Below are 23,375 nucleotides of genomic sequence, written 5' to 3'. Positions count from 1 at the left end.
GATCAGTGGGTCAGCAGTGTTCAAATACCTCCTGGAGGGAGCAAGAGTGTCCTGTGGTATAAACACAAAAGGCCTGTGGCCTCTGAGAGTGAAGGACCTGGAACATCCTTTTTTTTCTACTCCAAAATCAGTGATCCTAAACAGATCTTCTTGGCTGTAACAGGGAAAACTCACCTACAAGGCAGATGCCACCAGTTACATGATCTTCTAGACACAGACCCTGTGTTGCATATCAAAATCAAACAAAATTAGTTTCTCTCAAAAGCAGACCATATTCAGCAGTTCTTTCTGCCCTGATCTAGAATCATGTTAAAAGCCTCCTTGCTTGACCTCTGACAAAGAGTCAAGACAAAACCCTGGGACATGCCCAGGAGGGGAGGGTTCTGCACTAAACAGGAGGTGAATGAGGTGCCCTCGAAGAGTGCTTCACTCTCTGAGTCTGTGACAGGGTTCAGAATATTGATTCTCCTGACCTTGCCTTTCTTTGTATGTTGCTTCTGGGATGACTTTCCCATCTTTCTCCAGCTCACACTCTAGCTCTTTGATTCTCTGCAGAGCTTCTTCCAGCTTCTCTTCAAGACCTTCAGATCTTTCCTCTTCATTCTGAGCACGGATCTCTGTTTTTCTGAAACACAGAAGCAAAGTTAATGCTAAAACCTGAAATCTAAGGAGCTGCTGGCAGGATACCCAAAGGAAAGATTTAGAGAGCTGAGGTGTCCAGTGGGATTGACTGACTCTACAAAACACGTTTATGGTTTCAAAGAAGGGCATTGTTAAAAGATCTACAAAGGATTTCATGGCTCATCTATGTAAACCCTGCAAATTTAATTAATTTTAAAATTCAGTGTTTGCTAGCAAAGGGTGAGATGCTGATCTTCATTGTGTGAGGATAAGTACAGTGCACAGTCAATTCTATTAGCAAGGCTAATGAGGTGGGTTTTCCCTGGATAATGCAAACTCACAGGCAAAATAAGTATGAGGGAATGCAATTCAGAATGGCCAAGCCATACTGCTTAGGCATGGAAGAAGTCATAACCAAACACAAACCTTGGTGTGATTCTGCATGGAGACACTTGGGTATACCCTCATTGTGTTCCTCACACTGAGGCACAACGTTGTGTGGCTGTTCCTGCCACACTCCAGGGGACTGGCAGGCCCTGGAAGAGCTCAGCTGCATTCACACAGCACCCTGCAAGTGCTAACAGGACCTGAAAAATTTTAGCTCCTGCAGAAAACTATCATGAGTACCTCTCAAATGGCCCAAGACATTCAGAATGAAAGGAAACCCGAAATAAGGCCATCAGATATTGGATGAGGCAGAACCTTACCACAGAGCAGAACCAGCACCTGCCTGAAATGAAACCCTGCCCTGTTTTTACCGTTTTTATATCCATATTCATTACAAACACATCTTTTCCTACTATGTATCCATCCTTCTCCCGGTTCTTATTTAGGATCATGTGCTGCTGATCAGCCACATGGTGCGTTCTCATGTCCAGAATTCAGCAACAAACCAGAAATCACACACCACACCATCTAGAACCCTGGGAGAAAGAAGTAAAACCACAGAGAGCCAGCGGGCACAACAGCTCTCTGAACAGGAAATATCAGTGTTATTCCAGAGAAAATGCTTGCTAAAAGTGAAACAAAATTGTGTTAATGCACTGTACAGGAGACATTACAGCTATTTTTAGGAGTTTTCCTCTGCTCCTTTGGCTGGGAGACAAAAGCCACAACTCAACTCAAACAGGAAAGTGTCGAAAGAGAAACAAGCATTCCTCATAACTGCACTCCAGCCAGAAGGAAATTAAAGACTGAATACTAGATAGAGTGCCCTTATCCCTAACAGTTGCAGACTTGCACTTAATTTCTTTGTTAAGAACCTCATTATTCATGGACAGAACCCACTGCTGAATCACCTGAAAGAATTCTCTAGGTACCACCCCGAAAAAAAACCAAATCCAGAAACAAAGTGACCTCTAGTGCATCAGCCTCACGGATCTCCTGTCTCAAAGATACATTTTGCTCCCCAGCTAAACAAACCCAGCATATCTAAGTACACCACATACTGGAAACCTGACACAGGCTTTTTTGCTAAGGCTGTAGTTGTGGGCAGACCTGGCATTTGCAAGGAATCTCACACAGACACGTTATGCACGTGCTCTGCAAATGATTCATTTCTGGATGACATTTACCAAAAACAATGGAGCACCATGAAGAGGAATATACCCCCAGAAATCTGACTGTAAATGAATCACTCATTTTGGGTTTTTTTCAAATGTCAAGATTTCCAAAGCAGTTGGCAGTTCTGAGGGAGATGGGGATGTTCCAGGAATGATATTGAAGCCACCAACTGTTTCCACAGATATTGCCAAATCAAAGCAGATGAAAGGCAGTCACCAATCATTTTAATGCTTCAGTTGGTCGTGTTTATCCCACTTTCAGTTTTCTGTGCTAGGGACTCCACAAAAGGACACTTCTCTTTTCTCACAAGTGTAGTTTTCTGTGCAAGGCCAGCCCAGGTCCAATTAACACCTCTGTCCTTAAAGGAAATGTGGTTTATCATCACTCTCAGCTTCATGCAACTGGCTGGAGCCTATAAAACTCATCGCTGCATCCACCTGGGCCAGCCACAAAGGAATCTGGTGATAAAATGCAGGCAGCTCAGCTTTGTGCATGCCAGGACCTCACTTCAGCTTCTGCACCATTAATAACCAATCTTCCATACTTCTCACCAAGGCTGTCAAAAACGTAGCTGTGCCTGCAGGGGAAGAAGATACAACCTTTGATTGTAATTTTTTCAGCCAACAAAAATAAAGCTGGATTCTGTGGGGGATGCCAAGAGGGATGAACAGCCTACGTGGGAACTGGCTACACTTAGAATTAAGAGGGAGCTATTTAGCAAACACTGAATACAAAGCAAGCTGAAAGAAAATGGGCTTAATTTGAAGCCCTGACTTCTTGTCTTGGCATATTTGGCTCTCTCATTGCATAAAGGCTTAATATAATTCTTTTTAAAACAGCTTTGCAGTTACAATCCCATTCTTCAAAGATGAAGGTGATACAGTAAGCACAGATGTGCCTGGACAAGGTAGTAAATTACTTGTTCATTCACTTGTCTGGCACATGCTGATGGATATCCCCTATTTGTTGGGGAATATGCTTGAAATGTAACAGTGCTTGCTCTTGATAGCCAGTGTTGAACTTTATTTAAATCCTGGTGAGGTCCTGGCCTCTGTGACATCCTGTAGGAAAGCTGACATGTTAAATACGTGATGGTGATGACAATTTTTTTTTTTTTTTATATTTCAGTGATTTTGGTGCACGGCTTGGCTTCCCTACTGTTTGGCTGTGGGGTAGAGCTAGTTAACTTCTCCTCTGGATTGGAAGAAGTGCAGTGAAGTTGGGATGTCCAGACAGGTAAGAAACATCCTATTCTCACACTGGAAGTACTCTGTGAAGGCTTTATACAGTGATCAAGGAAGACTGAATACGAGCAAAGACCTCAAACCAAACCTTATAAATTCCCTGTAAGTCCTTTCTTACACCTCCTGGCTGAAGCAATCTCATATGTCATTGTTCTCTCTCCATCTCTCATCCTTGTCATCAAAACCTTTGTATTTCTGGCACATGTTGCTTCAGACCAGGTAATCAGATCTCAGAAGATAATGAACACTTCAGGTAAATGGGTGCTGTTGCCTCACAGGACAAAATTACCATGTTCTCAGTATTGTCTCTTACCTATTCTTTATAATCTCTTTCATTTTCACTGTTTCTTACCAAAGAGCCACTGTAAAGAGAAGGGATACCTTGTCTTTTTCTACTGAAAGGCCATTCATTTCATTACAATGCAAAAATGAATCCAAGCCACTCAAAACACGCTGCATTGGATGGACCAAGAGAACACCTTTCCTGTGGCCCAGTTCCCAAAGTCTGTATTAAAATAAGCTAACATTTCTTTTGCTGGACTTTACTGGCTGAAGCAATTTTGGATAAGATATCCACCCTGTGCTCAGACCATGACCATCTGCTGTTAACTTTTTGCCGTGCTGGTGTCTGGGCAATTCTGACCCCGTTTCTTCTTTATTTATAATGAGAAATACTCATACAGCATGGATAAGATAATGTAGGGAAAAGAACAGGATAACCCTGAGTGAAAGAATAAGATGACAGCATGAGAAGCAGCTTAGCAAACATGAGTAGCAGTTCCTGACAGCCCATGTTCAGTTCGGTTTTAGTCTGCAAGAAGGAAATAAAATGATTAAAAAAACAGAGATGAAATAATTCTGAAATCAGGAATGAGTCAAGGTCTTGCAGGGGCAAAGGTTGAGAAGGTTAGTTCCGAATTACTCAACATTGTTTGTTATCTTACATGGGAGATAAGTTTATATCAGCAAGGAAAACATTTATTTACATTCTTTATTATCAGGATAATTCAATGTCTGGATGAAGATAAGTTGGCATAAGTGATAAGATATAAAAAAAAGTATTACCCTCCAAGACAGCATTATCTGGTTAATGATCTTCAAAGTGATGTTTTATTTTACATTTTAAACATCTGCCCTTTCCTTTTACTTTTATTTTCTTTTCCATAAATTATCCACATAATCACAAGCCACCCGCTCTCCCTCTGAACATAACATATGACTTCCCTGTGTCATATCTGCACTGCGTGTTCTTTGCACTGTATCACATTTAAAGTGTCAGATACTCTTTCCACCTGTGACTGCAAGTCAAGTTTCTTGGAGTTTGGCCCTTGACTGCTCTTGATTCCCAGCACATACCTAGGGGTCAGACTGCAGCTTTGGAAGAGGCCAGCACAGATTATGTCAATCAGTCCTTTATTATCTGCTGCTTTCCTCACAGAAAGACTGAACTGCAAATTTCAGTCCATTCCATTCCCTTACCATTCCTCCACTTATCCTGGTGTTGGAATCCCATGAGCTCCCATGCCCTTTGGTTTATTTCTTCCAGGGAAGGCTGCTGTGGAGGCAATGCCTCCCTATAGTTCTGGGTCTGCTTTCAGTCTCTAAAAGAAGAGCAGCAAGGCTGACATGCCCCCAAAAGCTGGACCATCCTTTGGCTGCGACGGAAAGGTGATGGAAATCAGGTAAGAGAAGTGTGAGGAGTCCATGTGCATAAATATGTCACAGTGAGTAGCTAGCAAATAAACTGAAAACTTATTGGTGTCAATTCTGAGCATTTCTATGGATTAATATAATTTATCAGTCACCAGAGCTGTTGGTCAGATAGTGCTCAAGTATTTTACTGAGGTTAATGCACTGAAGTATGGCACTGGTCAGTCATAACTTCTCATCTGTAGATTTGAGCTTCAGCACAAAAGATTTGAGCTGCTGTGGTTTTGTTCACACTTGTGATGGACTTAGATGCTCACTGGGGTTCAGCTAACACAGAGTAATTTCCTGAGCAGATACAACTTGATAATATGTCCAACCCACCCAAGCCTTACATGTATCAACTCCTTGATGTCCTGTAGGATTTCATCCGGTACCTTTTCATCATCAGGGAGGAGCTAAAACAGAGGGAAAGAAGGGATAAGAGCTGAGGAAAAACTCCTTTAGTAGCCAAGGCAAACCCAAATATATATTGATATATAGTCGAAATGTACCAAGTTTGCAATACAAATTGTAACTTGAAAGAGAAGTGAAAACTACAAGGTCTTACTCACCCAGGGATTTTTGTTCTCTCACTCAACACAACACAAACACTGGCTGTCAGTTGAGAAAATAAATTACTTCCAGCAAAGATGAAAATCAAATTCAAGCGCATATTGAAAATTCAGACATTATTAACTCTATGATTGAAACCTGTGGTTGATGTATTTTGTTACTGCACACACTGTGTATATTCCTGCATTTTGTGCTTGCATGTATGCTTTGTTTTATTTAACATATCACAGTGAACTAACAAAAGTCTTGCAAAATATAATCACCTGAACACAGAAAAAGACTGAGTTTGAAACCTTATGTGTCTCAGTCTCATATCTGTACAGGAGGGAATTGAATGCTCTTTTGGAGCACCAATGCCTACACATTCCAGTTAAAATGAACCAAACTAAATGCAGGGATTCTGTTACAGCCATGACAGCTGCAAAAAAGACACTGGTTTGCAGCAGGATGGCACGATCCTCACTGCACTGAACCTCAATACAAACCCGTGGCACCACTTTGGAGTTACTGTGAGGGACCCAAGTATCAAAATAAACGTGTCAAGCAGAAGAGCAGAGCCGTGAGGGACGTGCAAATTGCAGATTGTACCAAATCTCACTGCACCTGAGAGTCAGTGCAAGCTTTTGCTGGTCCAACAAGCTGAGGGAGTGGCTGCTCCCCCTGGTCCCTCTGGGGCACTCACCAGTCACTGCTGTGAAAGTACTGAAGCCACTTGTTGAGGCTGCTGCAAACAGTTTGCAGTTTTTCCTGGCTGGAGCCAACAGTGATTCTGCTCCAACATGACCCAACCTCTCCCTGAACTGTTCAGTTTCTTCCTGCAGATCAGCCAGGTCTCCCATGTCAGGCAGGCATTGGGCAAGAGGGTGGGAAAAGGGACTGCTGTGATTGCTTTGATCCAACTCAGAGGATTTCTCCCCTTTCCCTAGCTATTTTGGGATATGTGCGTATCAGGGATCTGCACAGCCCTTACAAACCCTTTGAGACAGGACTAGGGTGGCTCACCCTCCCTGAGGATGCTGGAAGTGAGTGCTTGACTCTGTTGGTTGTATGCTACCAAGAGACACTGCAGCTTCACCCCTAAGAGGCCAAAATTACCCCAGCCTGGATATGTTTTGATTTTATGGAGAAGAAATGTGGAGAGAGAGGAAAGACACAAACAAAGTAAGGGGATACTGGCAAAAAAAGAAAAGTTTGAGGTAGAGAAAAGGGTACATGGAGTAAAGAGGGAAAATTGTGGGGAAATAGGAAATGATAGCACATTGGTTGTTTGACAAACATGTTACAGAAGAACTACTTTACTTCAAAGAATCTGTTGGACAGCTGGCCAAGTCTGAATCCTGCCTGATCCTAAGAAATTATCTCCTTACCCTAGGCTTAATGCACTGATTTTGTTCAGTTTTCTAATCTTCATAGAATCACAGTTTGGGTTGAAAGGGACCTTAAAGATTATCTTGTTCCAACCCCCTGCCATGGGCAGGGACATCTTCCACTGGACCAGGTTGCTCAGAGCCTCATCCAACCTGGCCTTGAACACTTCCAGTTGCCACAGCTTCTCTGGGCAACCTGTGCCAGGGCCTCACCACCCTCCCAGGGCAGAATTTCTTCCTAATATCAAATCTAAACCTACTCTCTTTCAGTTTGAAGCCATTTCTCCTTGTCCTGTCACTACACACTCTTGTAAAAACATGGAAGATGTGCAGATACTCTTAGTTCTCTCCCAAAAAGGACACATGTTTGGCAGCCAGGAGAGGGAAGCTCAGATAGCAGCTTTTCACACTGCTTTTACCTTTCCTTCTACATGATTCAGAGTACAACACAAACAATCTACATCTGAAAGCAGATGGAAACAGCCAACCCTGAACTGTGCCAGGCAGCTGATGAGTTTTAGGATCAGGGTAACACCAGAACACAGTGTCTGAGGGCCTCCCTTCTCCCAGCTAGTGAAACACCCAGAGAAACACTGGAATGATGGCACTCAGGAGCAGGTGGGACTGTACCACAGCTCCCTCTCTGATCCCAGTGACCCTCAGAAAAAGAGCTTCTGCCAACCAGAAAAGGTTGAAACTCTAAGGGAGAAATCTGAGGAAGAAAACCCTCAGCTTCTTGGTCAGTCACAGTGTCACACTGGTAAGGGACACCTCTGAAATGGAGGGGAGGAGCTTGTTCTTCCACCACCCCACAGCAGCCCACTGTTCCCTTACTCTGGCCTAAGCCCTGCACTGGTCTGTCCTGCTCAGCCTGAGGCCTGGCTTACAGCCAGGGCTCCCTCCCCTGGGACAAAAAAGATGGATGAGATCATGTTTTTTAGGCAGATTAATCTCACATTGCTTGTTGCTGGCCAAAGACTATTTTTCATGTCTCCTGCCAATACCCTGTTGCCTAAATATCTGACACCTGACAAAGAACAAAACATTCCTCCCTTCCTAGTGCTGTTAAGCAACGTTTATACACAAAGAAGTGTAAACCTACTCCCTGCTAAGTCCATTAAAACCAGGAGAAGCTTCTTTTCTTAATCATGGATCACAGAGCAGCCCTGCTAGTGTGGCATCCTTTGGAAGGACGTTTCTAAGAAGCACTCATTTAGCAACTCTTCTATTAATCCCAAAACATCTTTTCCCTCAAATCTCTCTGCCCACACTCCAACAGTCCAGCTGGTCCATTCATCCAGCCACGTCAGGCAACACAGCCACCCACCATAAGATAAGACCACAGAAGAGATCTAGCTCTGTGTTCCCAGTTCTGTCTTTCCTGGGCTCCTTATCCCTTCTTTCCCTACCTTCCAGCACTCAACAAAGTGTCAGGGTGGTGTCAGGTGTCTGAACTTGCTCCAACAATTAGGATAATGCCAAAGCCAATCTTTGCAGGCAGCCCTGCACACAAGGCACACACGTGGCTCTCACCACTGAGCAAGAAACGTGCCCAGGAGTGGGATAGGGCCAAGTGACCATCTAAACAAGCTCCCTGTCATTATTTCTTGGAGCTGAAGAAACCAGTGTGGACAAATCAGCCCTGGCAAAGGCGTCACAGCAGCACCAGGGCATGAGCAGGTTTGCAGGGACTGGAAGGCAGTGCTTTGGGTCTGTGTCAAATGGTGTGGTCAGGAAAGGGATGCAACATAGGATAAATTTATCTTATGTGGTCAGCAAAGTTTTCTTTTGCGCACAGAACAAACATGCACCCCCAGAGAAAAAGCAATTCTGGACAGAAAAAGGCAGGAGATGGAAACATACTCACCCTGAAGCCTCCTGGGGCTCTGGTGGTTTTTAAGTGCTCTGGGCTGGAAAGAGAAGCACTGGAACAGGTCAGGCTTTGGAAACCTCCTCTGGAACAAAACTACACTCCAGGGAGGAACAGGCCTGAAGGTCAAGCACCCTTGGGGTATCCCTCAGCTTGGGGATCTCTGGAGAGCAGCAGGGAGAACCTGCTGGTGAAAGAGAAGTGAAACCAATGATACAAGTATGGGGCTGAGAACCTGTGACAAGATGCCTGCTCCCTTACCCTGGAGCAGAGGTTAATCCCACACTTAGTGGTTGTTAGATCTTCAGTGAAGCCTAGGACAAGTCACCTTCCAGCTGCGGGAGATAAAGCACAAGCCACACGACTGTACTAAGCTGTCAGGTGCAGAAACACCAAGGGATGCTGTAAAGAACTTCAGTTGGTCTCTATAAAGCCATTTCCCTTCTTGTGGATTGCCACAGTCAGCTTTCTGCAGAGTTGGGAATACCCTACAACACCAGCAGTTGCCTAAATAATTGCAAAAGGTAATGCAGGGAAGCATCCCACTGTTAGAGGGAAGCTGGAAGGATGGAGAGTTGGATGTAGAACCCCATGGCCTCCAGCCTGGCCCTACCTGACCAGTCCTCACCAACTGAGTGTGCCCACAAGGCCCCTCTCAGCTTCCTTCCACGGGCTTTTGGTCCAGGAACAGGTATTCCCTTTGTGGGCATGGTGTTTATTTCCTTTTAATACTTAGCCAAGAAAACTTGCAGTAATGAATGATCTAGTAACAGAATTAAACCCATATTTGTACTTACCCCACAGGGCTAAGGTGGGTTTGCTATTATGTATTGGGAAAACCCCCCCTTATACCTGACACTTGGTGCATCCTTTTGGAAGAAGCCTCCAATGCTTTGCTACATCCATAAAAGGGGTGTTTGGTTTCCAACTACAAACTGCATTAAGCACAACTGTTGATTTCTTAAATCTGGATTGGGGCAGAGATTTTATTATATTTGTCACCAATTAATAACCTTATCACTTTTTATTCTTGAAGGTATTAATGAAAACAATAAATAGGATATTTCCATTAGTCTCACAATCCCTATGAATTCTCTTTTGAAGCCTTTCTCCCCCACCAGCCTTGCAAAGACATGCAATTCTTTATAAATGGTATTAAGACTTTTCGACCTCCTTATCAGCTGTATCCTTGTACTGTGGGTTCTAATTAGGTTAATTACCTTTCTTCAGATACATCTTTGTGGGTGTAGGTATAATCCAGGAATAACCTTGGCAGGTAGTTTGTCTTGCTGCATAAGTGGCTTCTTGGAAATACAAAAATTCACAAAAAACTTGTGACAGAAGTTTTGTTTTCCCTCTGACGGCTCTCTGGCAGTACTTGATATTCCCACCAGAAAGAACAGGAAGATTGATGGCCTTGTTCTGTAGCTGTTACAGTTTAAGGACAGACAAGAATTAAGAGCATGCGGTACACAGCTGGAAAAATAATCACATTAAGTTCTTGGCACACAAATCCTTTTCAGGCCCAAAATAAAGGCAGAAGTCACCAACATGATATACATTTGGCAGCTGCTCCAATTTAATGTGCATTGAACCGGGAGAGGATAGAAACTCAGGTCTGTTCCAGGACCTATTGACTTCTCCTCCGTGCTCCTCTCCCACACTCCAAAGATGTCCTTTCCCCTTGGAGGGATGTGATGGCTGATAGGCAGCTTAGGAACCCCCAACTACCCTTCTTACCTGGTACTTCCCTCGGATGTTTCCTGCTGCTTTCCAGGACGTGAAGAAGGACTTGTGTAAAAGTTCCTCCCCCTGCACCCAGCCAAGGAGGTCTCCTCCCCACTACCATCCTATGATCCTGCCTGGTACCTCCAGGCTTGGGTTTGCCACAGCATGACTGGCTCCATCCCTATCCCATCCCTGCCCTTGGAAAGCGAGAGGACACTTGCAGCCCCATCCAGGAGGTGGCTGTGCCAGGGACTCCCTGGAGCTCTGGGCATGGGCAGCTTCAGGCTTCCCTCCCTCCCTTCCTCCACAAGGCAATTCCCAATGTCTCCCCACAGCAACCACCTTCCCAGGAGAGCAACCCCACATATCTTACTCTGTCCCCATCACCATTCCCTGTGCCCTCCTGTAACTCCTCCCCCCAAACCAGGACCCTCAGAGAAAAAACAGGCCAAGGCAATTTTTTTTCCTCCCCTAATAGCAAAATATATTTTGACTGCTGTAATACAGTAGATTATAAACAGCTCTTGTGCGTGACAGAACACAGTACAGGGTGTATCATGGAATGGCTGGCGCCAGGGCCAAGGCCAGGCTGTCCTCTGCCACCACCAGGGAAGGGGCCCCATGGCTGGAGGCAGCAGGAGAAGGGATGAGCCAAGGCTGGCTCAGAGGTACCACAGGGAGCCAGCTCATCATCCTGATGCCACAGAGCACATGGACTCCTTGAATCTGCTGTCCTTCCAGCCCATCTGTGTTTGACAGCAGAAGCTCCAACAGTTCAGTTTCCCTTCAGCAGGTTCAAGCAATCCATGCCATTCCATCCTGAAAAAAATCCATCGGGATTTGCCCCAGCTCACACCATGGCACACAGCACACGCTGTACTTGGATGGCTGCCATGGGAGAGCACACAGCTCACAGCTCAGATGCAGGACTGCTTCACCCCTGGAGGCTGGAAGCCAAACACCCCGACAGAAAGGACCTACTAGGCATGAGGGCTCCACAGAGGTTCGGTCTTCCCAAGAACAAATTGTTTTCTGCATGAAAACCAGGATGCATTTGCTGTATTAATACTGATTTTTGTGAGGTTACTGAGCAAGGAGCTGCAGCTGTACTGGCTGCCATTCCAATGCTGGAGGCTTCCCACCTCATAAGTGAGGGAGTTACCATGGAAGCAAGCTGCACAGTCCTTGTGTTGGCAAGAACCACAGGAAACAGTATATATTATATTAAGTACTTGTAAAGGGCAGGTGGGAACCTTCGCATCCTCCTTATTGACCAGAACACTGGACTGCTAGGTCTGGGACTCACAGCCTAAGAAAACTCCAGCATGGTATACTTGACTCTAATTAAATGAGCAATGTGCAAAAGACTTAGTATTTCCCCTCCAGCACTCTTAAGAAAAATGAAAATAAGCCCACATTCAGAAGCAATTAAAAAAAACCCACAGAATTGAAAGTAATCCAAATTGTTAATGCCCTGACAGCATGGTTGCCAGATACCTTGATCTACAAGGCTAAAAACCTCAACTTGTCAAAAACTAAGACTAGTGCCAACAGCTGAGCATCCCTTTCTGGTTGCCTTTTGCTTGCCAGATGGTCAAGCCCCGAGGCATCAAACAGTGAAGATGCTGACACAGTAAATGCTGATGTTCCTTTTGGGCATTTGACAGTGCCAGCTGTGAGGGCAACACTAAAACTGGGCACAAAGTGAGCCACCACCAGGGTTTGGTCTCCTTTTGAGAACACTGAGACAGTACCAAGACCTGACACAGGCAAGAAGACAACAAGCCAAGTCCCTAATCCATCACACCCCCCCTTGAGTGCAGTTAAATCTGTGTTTTGAGCACCAAATGAAAAAGAACTGGACAGAGTTTCATCCTATGCCAAGGAGGTGACAAAGCTGTTTAGCCAAAGGGTGGGGATTTTGTCTTTTTCAATAAGGAAGCTTACTTGTTCCAGAACTTCTGTTCTTTCCTCCCACAAAAGGTATGTGAAAGATATAGGATTACTCAAGCTGAATGAGGATAAAGTAATCCATTTAATTCTCAGGATTTTATTAACTAACACTGCCAAATTTGAGTATATACGTGAACCTCTTCCTCTGAAATTACCTCAACCATTTCAACTAGCAATTTCTAGCAGGAGTTATTGTCAGAGGAGAGCCACACACGCAAACACTATTTGGCAAATTTGCCCTGACAACGAATGTCCTTTCTCAAGAGCAGGACTCCTTACTGAAGACTCAACACCTGGAAGAGTTTAATTTCTCCCATGAAATTACTTCTGACTCAGGTTAGCGAAAACAGAAGCCCAAAAGAGCGTCTGAAGTGGTTTGGGAGACAAGTCCATCAGCTGTCCCAATACTGCTGGTGTCAAATACCCAGAGCTGTAGGTCAGTATGGAAACACTGTCACCAAAATGTGCCAATAAAGAACATCTGAAAAATTCTGAAATCTTTGTCACCAAAGTTAAGGTATCTCTATCAGGTGACCCTCTTCACCAAAGTCAAGGTTCAGTTGATCTTCATTCCCCAGCATTAGAAGCTGCTGCAACACATGTGGGCAAGTGGCACCAAGGTGCTGAGCTACACGTGGCCAAATGAGAGTGGGCCATGTACCTGTAATGTTGATCCCATTTTCTTACAGTTGGCTTGTAGTATTTCAAGTCTTTCTTAGTAAAGAAACCCTTCACAACCGTATTTATACCTCAAAGCACCTGCCAAATTAAAGTAAAAGCTCTTTTACAAGTTAATCATGTTGAAAGAATTGATTATCTAGAGCAGGAGAAAGGAAAAGCAAGAAGAAAAACTACTCCTCAAGTCACAAGGGCCTTCAGAGAACAAAAATGCTGTAAGACAGTTGGGAACTAAATGAATACAGATAAACCACAAATTTTCAGTGTAAAAAGTCATATAAAGACTGCCCACACCATGCCCTGCTTCCAAACCTGACTGCAACGCAGCCACAAGCACACTGACAGTCCCCTCTCCCTCTGCCCATTTTATATCTGTTGGCAGCCAACACACATGGAACACAGTTCAAAGCCAGCCAGGAATACTTTGGCTATCTTCAGAGCAAGAAGGCAAACACGCTGTTGCTCTGCCACTTGTCACAGAGGCAGGCAGGATCACAAAGAACAGAAGGTTTGTGGACACCCCGTTACCAAAAGGGAGAAAAAAAACCTGCAGAGGGATGGCTAAGGAAGATGGACGGATGCCAACAATGAGCTACCAGCAAATCTGACTAGCTTGCCTCTTGTCCAGAAAAGCAGCAACTTGGGGGGACCCCTGGATGAGTAGGATTCCAGTAGACTCCACCTTCAGCTCAATGTTTTACTGGCATGGAAATGGCTCAAAGTGGGACAGCATGTAATAGATGCTGCCTATGAAGTCTGTTGCAATCCAGGTCAACTGGTTTGCTCCAGCAACGTTTAAAAAAAATTACAGTTTCTCCCCAATAATCAGGAGGCACAACTTCCCTTAGAAAAAGTCTGTAGTGAGTTAGATCACTGGTCCAAATACTTGGAGGACAACTCTGGTTTTCTGTGACGACATGGCCAGAGGACACCATTTTCACATCTTCGTATGACACGACCACGAGCGTGGCTTTAAATAGTCCAGGAACGTGGGCTGCAAAACATGGAGAAGCAGTGAGTTAGTCACAGGCCCACAGGCCCAGCTGTGGTGTGAGCCCCTGAAGTCAAACCTCCCCAGGAGGAAAGATCAAACCACACGTCTACACCCTGGAACCCTGTTCTAACCCTCGCTAAACAGTGCCTGGAAGTGCAGCTACAGCCACAAGTCCTCATGCATCAGATAAATGCATGCCCAGCAGCACGTTGTATCAAGAAGCCAAGTCATTTACAATGGCAAACTCTTAACTGAGGAGAATCAAAATAGGGGTTGCTTGAGGATACCTTCAGTTAAAACTGAAATCAGCTAGTACAGCAGAAAGTTTTATGTAAAACAGAGTCTAGTACTCAAGGAAAGGAGTTACAAGTCAGAGAAAACACCCCAACAAACCCCCAAATTGACCATTTACAGGCAACCATTTCTCACTGCCACCCACTCCAGCCTGGGAGAGGCACGACAGCCACAGTTTTTGTGGGCCTCCCATGAAAGTTTCTCCTGACCTCCATCCCCACAGCCTAAATGAGGTTTAGCATAGTGGTTTATATCCACAGAAATGTGGGAAAACCCCCCTCCGTTTCAAGCAGTGAAATACTACCAGCATAGAGAGAGCACTACTGAAAGCACTTCTGTTAGGGAGCCTGTAGACTGAGCAGCTCCTACAGAACTGCTGCAGCTCACTGCCAAAAAGCCTCGTGCCATGTAACTTCTGCCATGTCCCCACAGCAAGACAGGGCCAGCCCCTCGGTTATCCCACAGGAAAGGTGTGTCACTCACGTTTTCCGTAGGGCAGTACTGGCGTGCATACCACTCCTGGCTGTAGAGGCAGATGATGACACCTTGGCCCAGGAAGAGGGAAGTCCACATGAGCACATTCCAGATGGGCCCTTTCCGACGGTCATTGAGGGTGAAGTTGAAGACCACTGGAAAGAGGTGAAACCAGAAGCATTGTTCAGAGGCAAACCTCAAGAACCAAAGATCAACTGATTTCACTGGATCTTCCCCTCCCTTCATCTTCTTACTTCACCTCTGGAGCAACAAGGCCGCTCCATGAGGTCAGTATAGTGCAAGAAAATCTGATTATGCTTGGTAACAGAGCAACTACTATTTGCCAACAAGGTGGCCCAGCTTATGCCTCTGGGGATCAATATCTGTGCTACATGGGTGACAAGACATGGCAGAGGTGGCCTAGAGATTATTAGAGCCCTCTACCTCAAAACCCAAAATGAAATGCCAGAGCTCCAACTTCTAAATAGGCTCTTCCCCAATGTAGTAGCAGAGTAATACCTGTCTTACACTATGACTTTGGAGAGGAAGACCTACAACCTGCTGACACACAGCAATTCAGCTGCAGCTCAGCAAAGAAGAAGCTGTGCTATTAAACTATGTGCAGTCCCACAGGACCAGCAGTATATCATACAGGGCTCTCTTCCTCTTCACCAATGCCTTCTTCATTTAAGTCCAAAGCTTCAAAATCCTCTGTGTGTCTGTAGATATATAACTACTGAGCTGAAGGTCACAAAAGTTGGACACACAGTTGCAACCCTGGGACAAGAAACAGTCCTGTGTGTTAGTGCCTAAAGAACAACTGGATCATTATCAGAAGGGCAAAATATGCTTTAAAAAAAAACAAAACCAAACCACCCACAGCCCACTCTCATACTCTCTTCCTTGGCACTTACCTCCAAAGCATGTAAACAGGCAAAAGAGAACTGGATAGAAGAAGCCAAAGCAGATGCTCAGGACATACTCGTGCACAACAGCTGATACAGTGAAGACAGACAGCATAGCCGCTGCTCTGAACTTCTTACCAAAAAACTGGAAGAGAGGAGAATACCAAGTATTAGGAGCTACTCTGATGTGGGTTATGTTTGTTTGCTGCAACATTTATTCTTTTTTCCTGAGCTAAGAAGGGCCTCCTCCAGCCAAGAGGCACACATGAAATGCTAAGCGCTTTACAGAGCACCTTGGGGTTTAGGTGGTTTTCCTCAGGCACGTTTCTGGTCTCCTGCATAGGTTCTCAGATTGAGCCCACTGACGAAATATCTTACCATAGCTCATCAAAACAGTAATGTGAGTTCTAGCTCTGAGTCAATCCCTGCATTCCTACATCTCAGACCCACATTTTGCACACATCAAGGACTTGGAAATGAGCAATGGATCTCTCTAAAAAGCACAGTGGATACCAACAACAGCTGAGGTGAGACATTTTCATGCTTCTAAATGGACAGGGATGCTGCACCTTGACAAAGGTACTGTTTTGCCCAGTAGTTAAGTGTTTAATTAACAAAAGAATACATCTGCTTGTTACTCACCCAAAGGAAGTCCCTGTAGGCATAGTAATAGAGCCAGTCATGCACTACCACGTTCCAGGTTCGGTAGTAGTTTGCATAGGATGTGGAATTCCACCAGTCCTGAAAGCACAGTTGAAAGACTATAAATCTAATTAAGTATAAACCATTCTACAGGGCTTTTCTAGGACATCAAATTGAAAAATACTGAACAGAATAACACCAAGCTAACGTATCAATTTGGCTATGAAAAAACACTTTCCATTGCACTTTCAACATTCTACTTTAATATACCAAGTTAGGTTTTATCCCAAACTGCAGGTGGCTGACGTGATAAAAGAACAAAAACAGTGCTAGTGGAGCTACTGGGTAGATCTGGTGGCTGGTTCTGTTTGTGCACAGGGTGTAGCACCTTAAAGCAACTCAGACTGCCAAGCAGAAATCAAATCTCTTCTACAGCACAGCAACAAACTTGAGCTTTAACAGCACAAAAGCGAAATCCCATGGATGTTTTGTTTGGTAAAACAATCTTCAGTTTCCTCCTCTTTCCTTTTCATCAGGACAATGACTTTTAGAAGCTTTATATGCTAAAACTGCTGGTTCTTACCTTGTAGAACATCCTGTCTGCAAAGCGCAGCATCTCGGCAAATGCGTTGAGCCAACAGTGCAGGAATGCAAAGAACACCAGGAAAAGAATCAGTACACCTGGAAACAAGGGAGATGCAGACTGGGTTTGTAGTGTTTTCTCTCAGCTACAAGCAAGAGCACATAACACAGTCAAGGCTGTTCTTACAGGCACTGGCACAGATGAGATTTACTGCTTTGCACAGGTAGCATAGAAGTGTTCCAGTTTCTCACCACACCAGGCCATGTTTAACCCAGAGAGCAACAGCAAGGCTGCCACAGAGCCTACAACTTCGAAGACAGTTAAATTCAAAGCCCAGCTTTTATTTTGTGCTGCTGATTCTGAAGTTTAACACTGTAAGGCTGAAATCTGTCCACAAGACCTCCTTTGCTGATCTCTGCCTGCCATGAATACATCTCACATGAAGCACTTCTCCCTCCCATCTCTCCCACAAAGGCAACAGTCACTCATGGACTCAGGCCTTACCTGGCAGAATGGAGTTGAAGATGCACAGGACCAGCCCTCGAAGATTGAAGGTTTCTTGGCTACTGTTGTGAAACTGAGGAATGCAGAGTCTCACAAAGATGTAGTAGGCATAGAAAAGTGAACCAAGCACCTGGAACAAAAATACCCAAAAGTCTGACTTTGTAAGAGAAATACACAATTAACACATTACCACTTTCTAGCTCCAGGAGAGAACAGCAGCTGCCAACACAAGCCAAAATAATTTATTTTACATTGCTGCCAATAAACCTCCCTAAGGATCCAGGCACAAAGTAAGCCACAGCAACCCCGGTAGCTCACTGACAGCCAGCAGCAAAATCAACTTGTCTTTTCTACTCCAGCAGCTGTCAGTTCCTCCCAGTCCTATCAACTCACAAGCTGTGACACAAAAGACATGTGCCAATGCCAGAGTGAGGGAAGTAGCCTGTGATCTAGGTCCAAGACAAGGGCAGAAATAATTGAAAAATACTTACTGTACTTAAATCTAATATTAAATCTTACTTTTCTTTCATCCCAAAGGACATTACAGGCCAAACCACCTCAGGCTTTCTCTGGCTCATGAACACATGTTCTGGATGCTGAGGTCAAAATGCAAGTCAGTGTTTAACTGCTCTGCTGGAAGGCAGGTGTGTACTCTGTCACCCTCTTTAGTCCAAGAGCAAAGCAGCCAGAGGCCTGTTTGTGCTGCCCTTTTTTTTTTTTTTACATTGTTTTGCTTTTTAAACCAAGAACACACTGTGTGACAGGAAAGGTTTCAGTCACACAAATCCATTGCTTGGAAACACATCCACAAGAAGCTTTTGAAGCTCGTGGCCACAAATGTGAAGAACCAGTCAACCTTAAGCTCAAATAAGCACTGCAGGTTTGGACTCCAGGCCTCATTATTTCATAAATTGCTCTGAGTATCTGCAGGGAGGCAGCTGTGCCAGTGCACTACAATCAGGGTAAAGAAAGAAGGCCAGTGCATGGGTATTGCTCCACACACACACACACACACACACACACACACACACACAGAGCTTTTTTATCTGGAATAGAGTCTAAAGGCTTGTTTAGGTAAAGACTTTTAATTTCTTTTCTTTCTTTGACACAACCACTAGTGCACCAAGATCACAGTTTCTTTTTTAGTCACTAAAAGGTATTCTTTTCTGGTAAGCCCACACCAAGTAAAGAGTGATTTAATGCCAAAGGGAGAGCTGTTGAGCCACACAGCTCACATCATCTCCAAAAGTGCACTCTGCAGAAAGCTGCACTACTCACCTGTGCAAACTTGGTGGCTACGTAGCCCCATCTTATCATGGGATTCCTAGGGAAAAGAACACATGATACCATAGCTAAGTAGGACCTCAAAGCAGCAAACCCCTCCCCTTCAATTACTGATTTTACTGTCCTATTCTCTGAAAAAAGCTGGGTTTTGAATTCCAGAAATCTCAATCTCCTGACATCTAAGGGGATGTCTGCCCAAACTGCTGGTTCCTCGCCTTCAATTATAGCAATTCCATAAATGGAAAGGTATCTGGAGGGCAGCACTGCAAAGTTACATAGGAGGGGGGATCTGCCCAAAGGACTGCTGACCTCACACTGCCAAAGTGCAAGCCAGCAACGTGCAGAAAAGTTTGGGAGTTCCCACTTTTAAAGGCTTCAACCTCTCCCCTCAAAACAGGGCTGCTTATTAGCACCACATAAAACACACAAGCCTGTTGCAGGAACTGTCCATCACTAGATGATCTGTAGCAAGTTCTTTATTTGCTTCACTTCAAGTGCGTTTCCCAAGGAAATAAAAGCAGAAGTGTAAAGTCAAAATACTATGAGCATTAGAGTAAGTTTCCAGGAGCAAGCCCTGCCCTTGCCAGGTTACTGGTTTAACCACATCTTTATGAAAGCTCTCGCTCATTAATTGATCACATCCAGGGATGCTTAATGTTGGCTTCAGTTTTCAGACTACTTTCATGTTCTATTGTTGCTCACGTTACCTGGGATAGTTGTCTCTGTAGATGAGGGTGGGAGCAAAGAGGAAGTACAGGTACTGAGAGATTCTGGGAATAGGTACTGTGCCTGGGAAGAGGGGGAAATAAAAAACAAAAAGAACACTCGGCAATCTTTTTGCCTAATGACAGTTCAGTCTCCCCAGTACCCTTTCACAACACAGAACCCTTATCACCTCAGAAACCTCAGTCTGGAACTAAAGGGATGGGATTTACAGAGAATAAAACAAGTAGACCTTTGAGATGGAGTCTCCCCACCATGAAGCCCAGTTAACAAGTGAGGGTAACTAACTAACTAGCTGCTAACACCTTGGTATCACATTTCCTTTCCTCTTAGGGAAGATGAAGCTGTAAGGCCTGTATCAACACATGGGTTCAGTTCAGCTCTAGCATATCTTGCTTAAAGAGTTTCTATTCTGCAACTGCTGTCATTTCAACTGGAACACTAAGCTGGAGGTGGGCTGGCAACCTCCAAATACTTTTTGCTCCTAAAAGCAGAAATAGGGAGTCTACAGAACAGAGACTTCAGATCCAGAGATGACTTAGACCTGAACAACAGTTACGTTCATAGCCTAACACCCAATGAAAAGGTTCAGGCTGAAATTATGATGCAGAGCCCTTTGACCTCCCCATCCCAAGTCACCTATTCAAATCCCACCTCTCCAGCTCATGAGGGCAGCTTAAAGTAATGCAGGGGAAATTAGAGCTGGCTATGCCCTGCTGTAAAATGAAGTAGAAGGCAAGTTACTCACTGGACTTGTCCTTCACAGAGGACAGGACTCTGGGTACATTCTCCCGGATGAAGGAATAAGCCTTCATAACAAGACGGACCTGGAAGGCCAAGAGATCAGCAGCTTAATACTCTCACTTTCCAATAAAGACTGGATCAAACATTTTACAGCAACACCTTCAACACCTTTTTCTGCAATTGACTCCTTCTAGAAGGAGTAAACAGTTACTTCCTCCACAAACAAGCCTGTTTAACTGACATGAATTTAAAACTCTGCAAAGTGAAACTTGCAGTAACAGTCACTGCTCAGGAGAGTCAAAACATCTCATTTATGCTCACAGGATCACTACATACACAAGGACCCTGAATAACACCAGCAAGTCACTAACCAGCTAACATTAACTTAAAATCAAAGGGAAACCCCCTATCCATTTCAGTAGGCCAGGATGTTTCAATGTCTTGAAAATAAATCCTTGAATTGTGTTGTACAGCAATTACCACTACCTGGGGATAAGGTGGTGCCATATTAAATAGTGCACAACTGCAGAGCAGGGTTTTTATTTTTTGCTTTAACACTGAAGAGCCAAAAGGAGGGCCAGTCCAAGGTTAATTCTTAAAGCTACACTCATCTCTGACCATCCTTCTTTTAACCTGATGGTCTGACCAGATCACTTTTGTACCCTTCCCCTGCTTCCCCACCACTGCAAAAAAAAAAAAACAAACCCACGTTCAATGAAGTTCTGACTGCAGAGCAAAGACACTTGTTTCTTGGGAACAGAAATGGAAACAGGAACCACTTGACAACTGTGTTCTTGCTTTTTTTGGGTTTTGTTTTTTAAAGAGGAATGTTACAGCTTCCTTGTGAACCATGGCACAACATGTTCTTAAAATTTGTTTTAAGCACTTAGCATCCACAAGACAACTAGAAATAAATGGAATTTCAGCCCGGAAGTAAAAAAAACACAGTAAAATCTTAAATAGAGGGTAAAAACCCACAAGTGGTTTCCAGGTCAAAATTAAGTGTACTGTCTACTCTTTCTCAAGTCACAGACAAACTCAAACCACAGCCCTGGCTTACTTTAACAAATAAAAGTAACATTTTAGGGAAAAGGACCCTTTCCATTTCGAAAATGAAATTCAATATGTCCAAAGATACAGGGTAGGGACTTACCTGCTCCAGTATGACAATAAAACGAGAAGCTGGAGGCAGAGCATAGGCTACAGCAACATAGGTTGGTCCAAAGCCAAGCCCAGCTATTTGGAAAAGTGTGAACAACATCCCATAGAAGAAAGAGTGGATTGCACGATGGGAGGAACTGCAGTAGCCTTGGGCCCACCAGACAAAAAGGTTGTATGGAATGACAACTGTGGCACTGAACATGCACAGCCAAGTACAGAAGACAACTGGGAACTTTCCAAAAACGAAGACCAGGAGATCAAATCCTAGGACCAGCCTAGAAGGCACAAGGAAAGACACAATATTCAGTGTCCATTGTTTGATTAGAAATACTTCTCGTCCACTAAGTGGCTACAAAACACAAACCTTCCAGATCATAATTGTTTGACAGTTGGGACAGAAGTGACCATGGCAATAGCAAGCTTTAAGTGACCACTCTCAAGTAATACCAGAACATAAATGCAGGACTCATGCCATCAGGGCACATAATTAAGCCCCACAGGGCTTAATTAAGCACATCTTTAAGATCAGCATGTGCTTTAAGAATATGCTCAAGCTCATCCCTGCTAAGAACAAGCACGTGACTAAACGATCCAGTGCTGAACCAGGGTCCAAAAGAGCTTTTGGGGAACACTCCCAGGACGTGGCCACTGAGAATCAGTTCTTCCCAGGAGTTTAACACCTAAAGAGGCTTTTTCCCCACCTCTATAGGCATGGGGTATTTTAACAGGCACCGCTCAAATCTAGTTTAATCCTGCTTTGTGAGATCTGTGGGCATTCCACATGGATTCAGTTTAGAAGTTACCCAAAAGGCTCAGGGTCATTAGATGGTCAGTCCAAATATATCCAACTGGTGTGCACCAGGTACTTCAGTCCATTATTCAAGCTTAATACATAAGGACATAAACAAAAGGATGTTCAACTTGACTATCAGTCACCAGAGCTTACTCCTACAGTAAGCAGCTCTTCTAAACTAAGATCAGAGGAGATGATAGCACAGAGTACACCAACAAAAAGTATTTGCTCTCATGTGGTAGCTCAATTGCAAACTGAACCCAAATGATCAGATCTAGCTAAAGCCACAGCAATTTTTTTTTTAAGTAATCAGGGATTTTAGAGGTAAATACCAATTCTCCCCGGTGTCCATACACTAGTAAGTTAGGATCAGCTAAACATTCAATGGCACATAAGTCTGTTCTTATACCCAGACAAGGGGGACAGTGATTATAATCAAGATACAGCTCTGGTTTTGTACACCAAAGAGCAGATAATCAGCAAGATAAACATATAATCCTCATTGTGTACATGAGATACAGCTTGCCAAAACACTATTTAAGCAACAACCAAGTGTGAGGAAAGCAGTCTTTCACAATTTTTTTCCACAACTGGCTACCTACAAAGCACTATCTTAGCAGAGGCTGTGCCAACATCCTTGAGATTTTTTCCCCAGGAAAAACAAAGTTCTATTTTTATTTAAGCATAAGTACAGTGTTCCAGAGCTGTCATTTTTAAACAGAGGAAGGACTGCTGAAGTATTTAAAGTTTCTCTAAACAGAGTCCTTCTTCAAGCAACACAAGCAGCTGAAAGCTACCTTCTCATTAGAGATGTTCGGCTAAAGTAGTCCACATTCCCTTTTGCCAGCCTTGTGATGAACTAAGCACATTAGGCCAAAGTGTGCTGGCCACAATTCCCATGTAATACATCAATTTGTAGTATTTTCCTAATATTTAGCTATCCAATTTGAAATGATCATACCCCCTCAACAGGAATTCCAGCATATAG

General features: G+C 44.1%; 1 protein-coding gene and 1 long non-coding RNA gene across 2 annotated transcripts in view; one reads left to right on the top strand and one right to left on the bottom strand.

The window, feature by feature from the left end:
• The first annotated feature begins 4,994 nt into the window (after window positions 1–4,994).
• Window positions 4,995–23,375, top strand: part of LOC113998149 — a 48,643-nt gene continuing 30,262 nt past the window's right edge. Inside the window, exon 1 of the long non-coding RNA XR_005564579.1 lies at window positions 4,995–5,110. This is a non-coding gene — a long non-coding RNA (uncharacterized LOC113998149). The remainder of the gene's footprint in view (window positions 5,111–23,375) is intronic.
• Window positions 11,113–23,375, bottom strand: part of SOAT1 (sterol O-acyltransferase 1) — a 28,192-nt gene continuing 15,929 nt past the window's right edge. Inside the window, exons 7-16 of the mRNA XM_027740571.2 lie at window positions 21,587–21,869; window positions 20,438–20,516; window positions 19,674–19,755; window positions 18,961–19,006; window positions 17,683–17,812; window positions 17,179–17,276; window positions 16,596–16,694; window positions 15,963–16,098; window positions 15,058–15,203; window positions 11,113–14,280 (exon numbers count right to left, since the gene is read on the bottom strand). Coding sequence (XP_027596372.1) covers window positions 14,224–14,280; window positions 15,058–15,203; window positions 15,963–16,098; window positions 16,596–16,694; window positions 17,179–17,276; window positions 17,683–17,812; window positions 18,961–19,006; window positions 19,674–19,755; window positions 20,438–20,516; window positions 21,587–21,869 — 1,156 coding nt within the window. The 3' untranslated portion in view covers window positions 11,113–14,223. The remainder of the gene's footprint in view (window positions 14,281–15,057; window positions 15,204–15,962; window positions 16,099–16,595; window positions 16,695–17,178; window positions 17,277–17,682; window positions 17,813–18,960; window positions 19,007–19,673; window positions 19,756–20,437; window positions 20,517–21,586; window positions 21,870–23,375) is intronic.

The sequence above is a fragment of the Pipra filicauda genome, unplaced genomic scaffold, assembly GCF_003945595.2.
Source record: "Pipra filicauda isolate LSUMZ 115617 unplaced genomic scaffold, ASM394559v2 scaffold114_size2234877_pilon, whole genome shotgun sequence".
Classification (NCBI taxonomy): Eukaryota; Metazoa; Chordata; class Aves; order Passeriformes; family Pipridae; genus Pipra; species Pipra filicauda.
The sequence above is the reverse complement of the archived record's forward strand: the minus strand, read 5'-3'. Positions and strand labels throughout refer to the sequence as shown.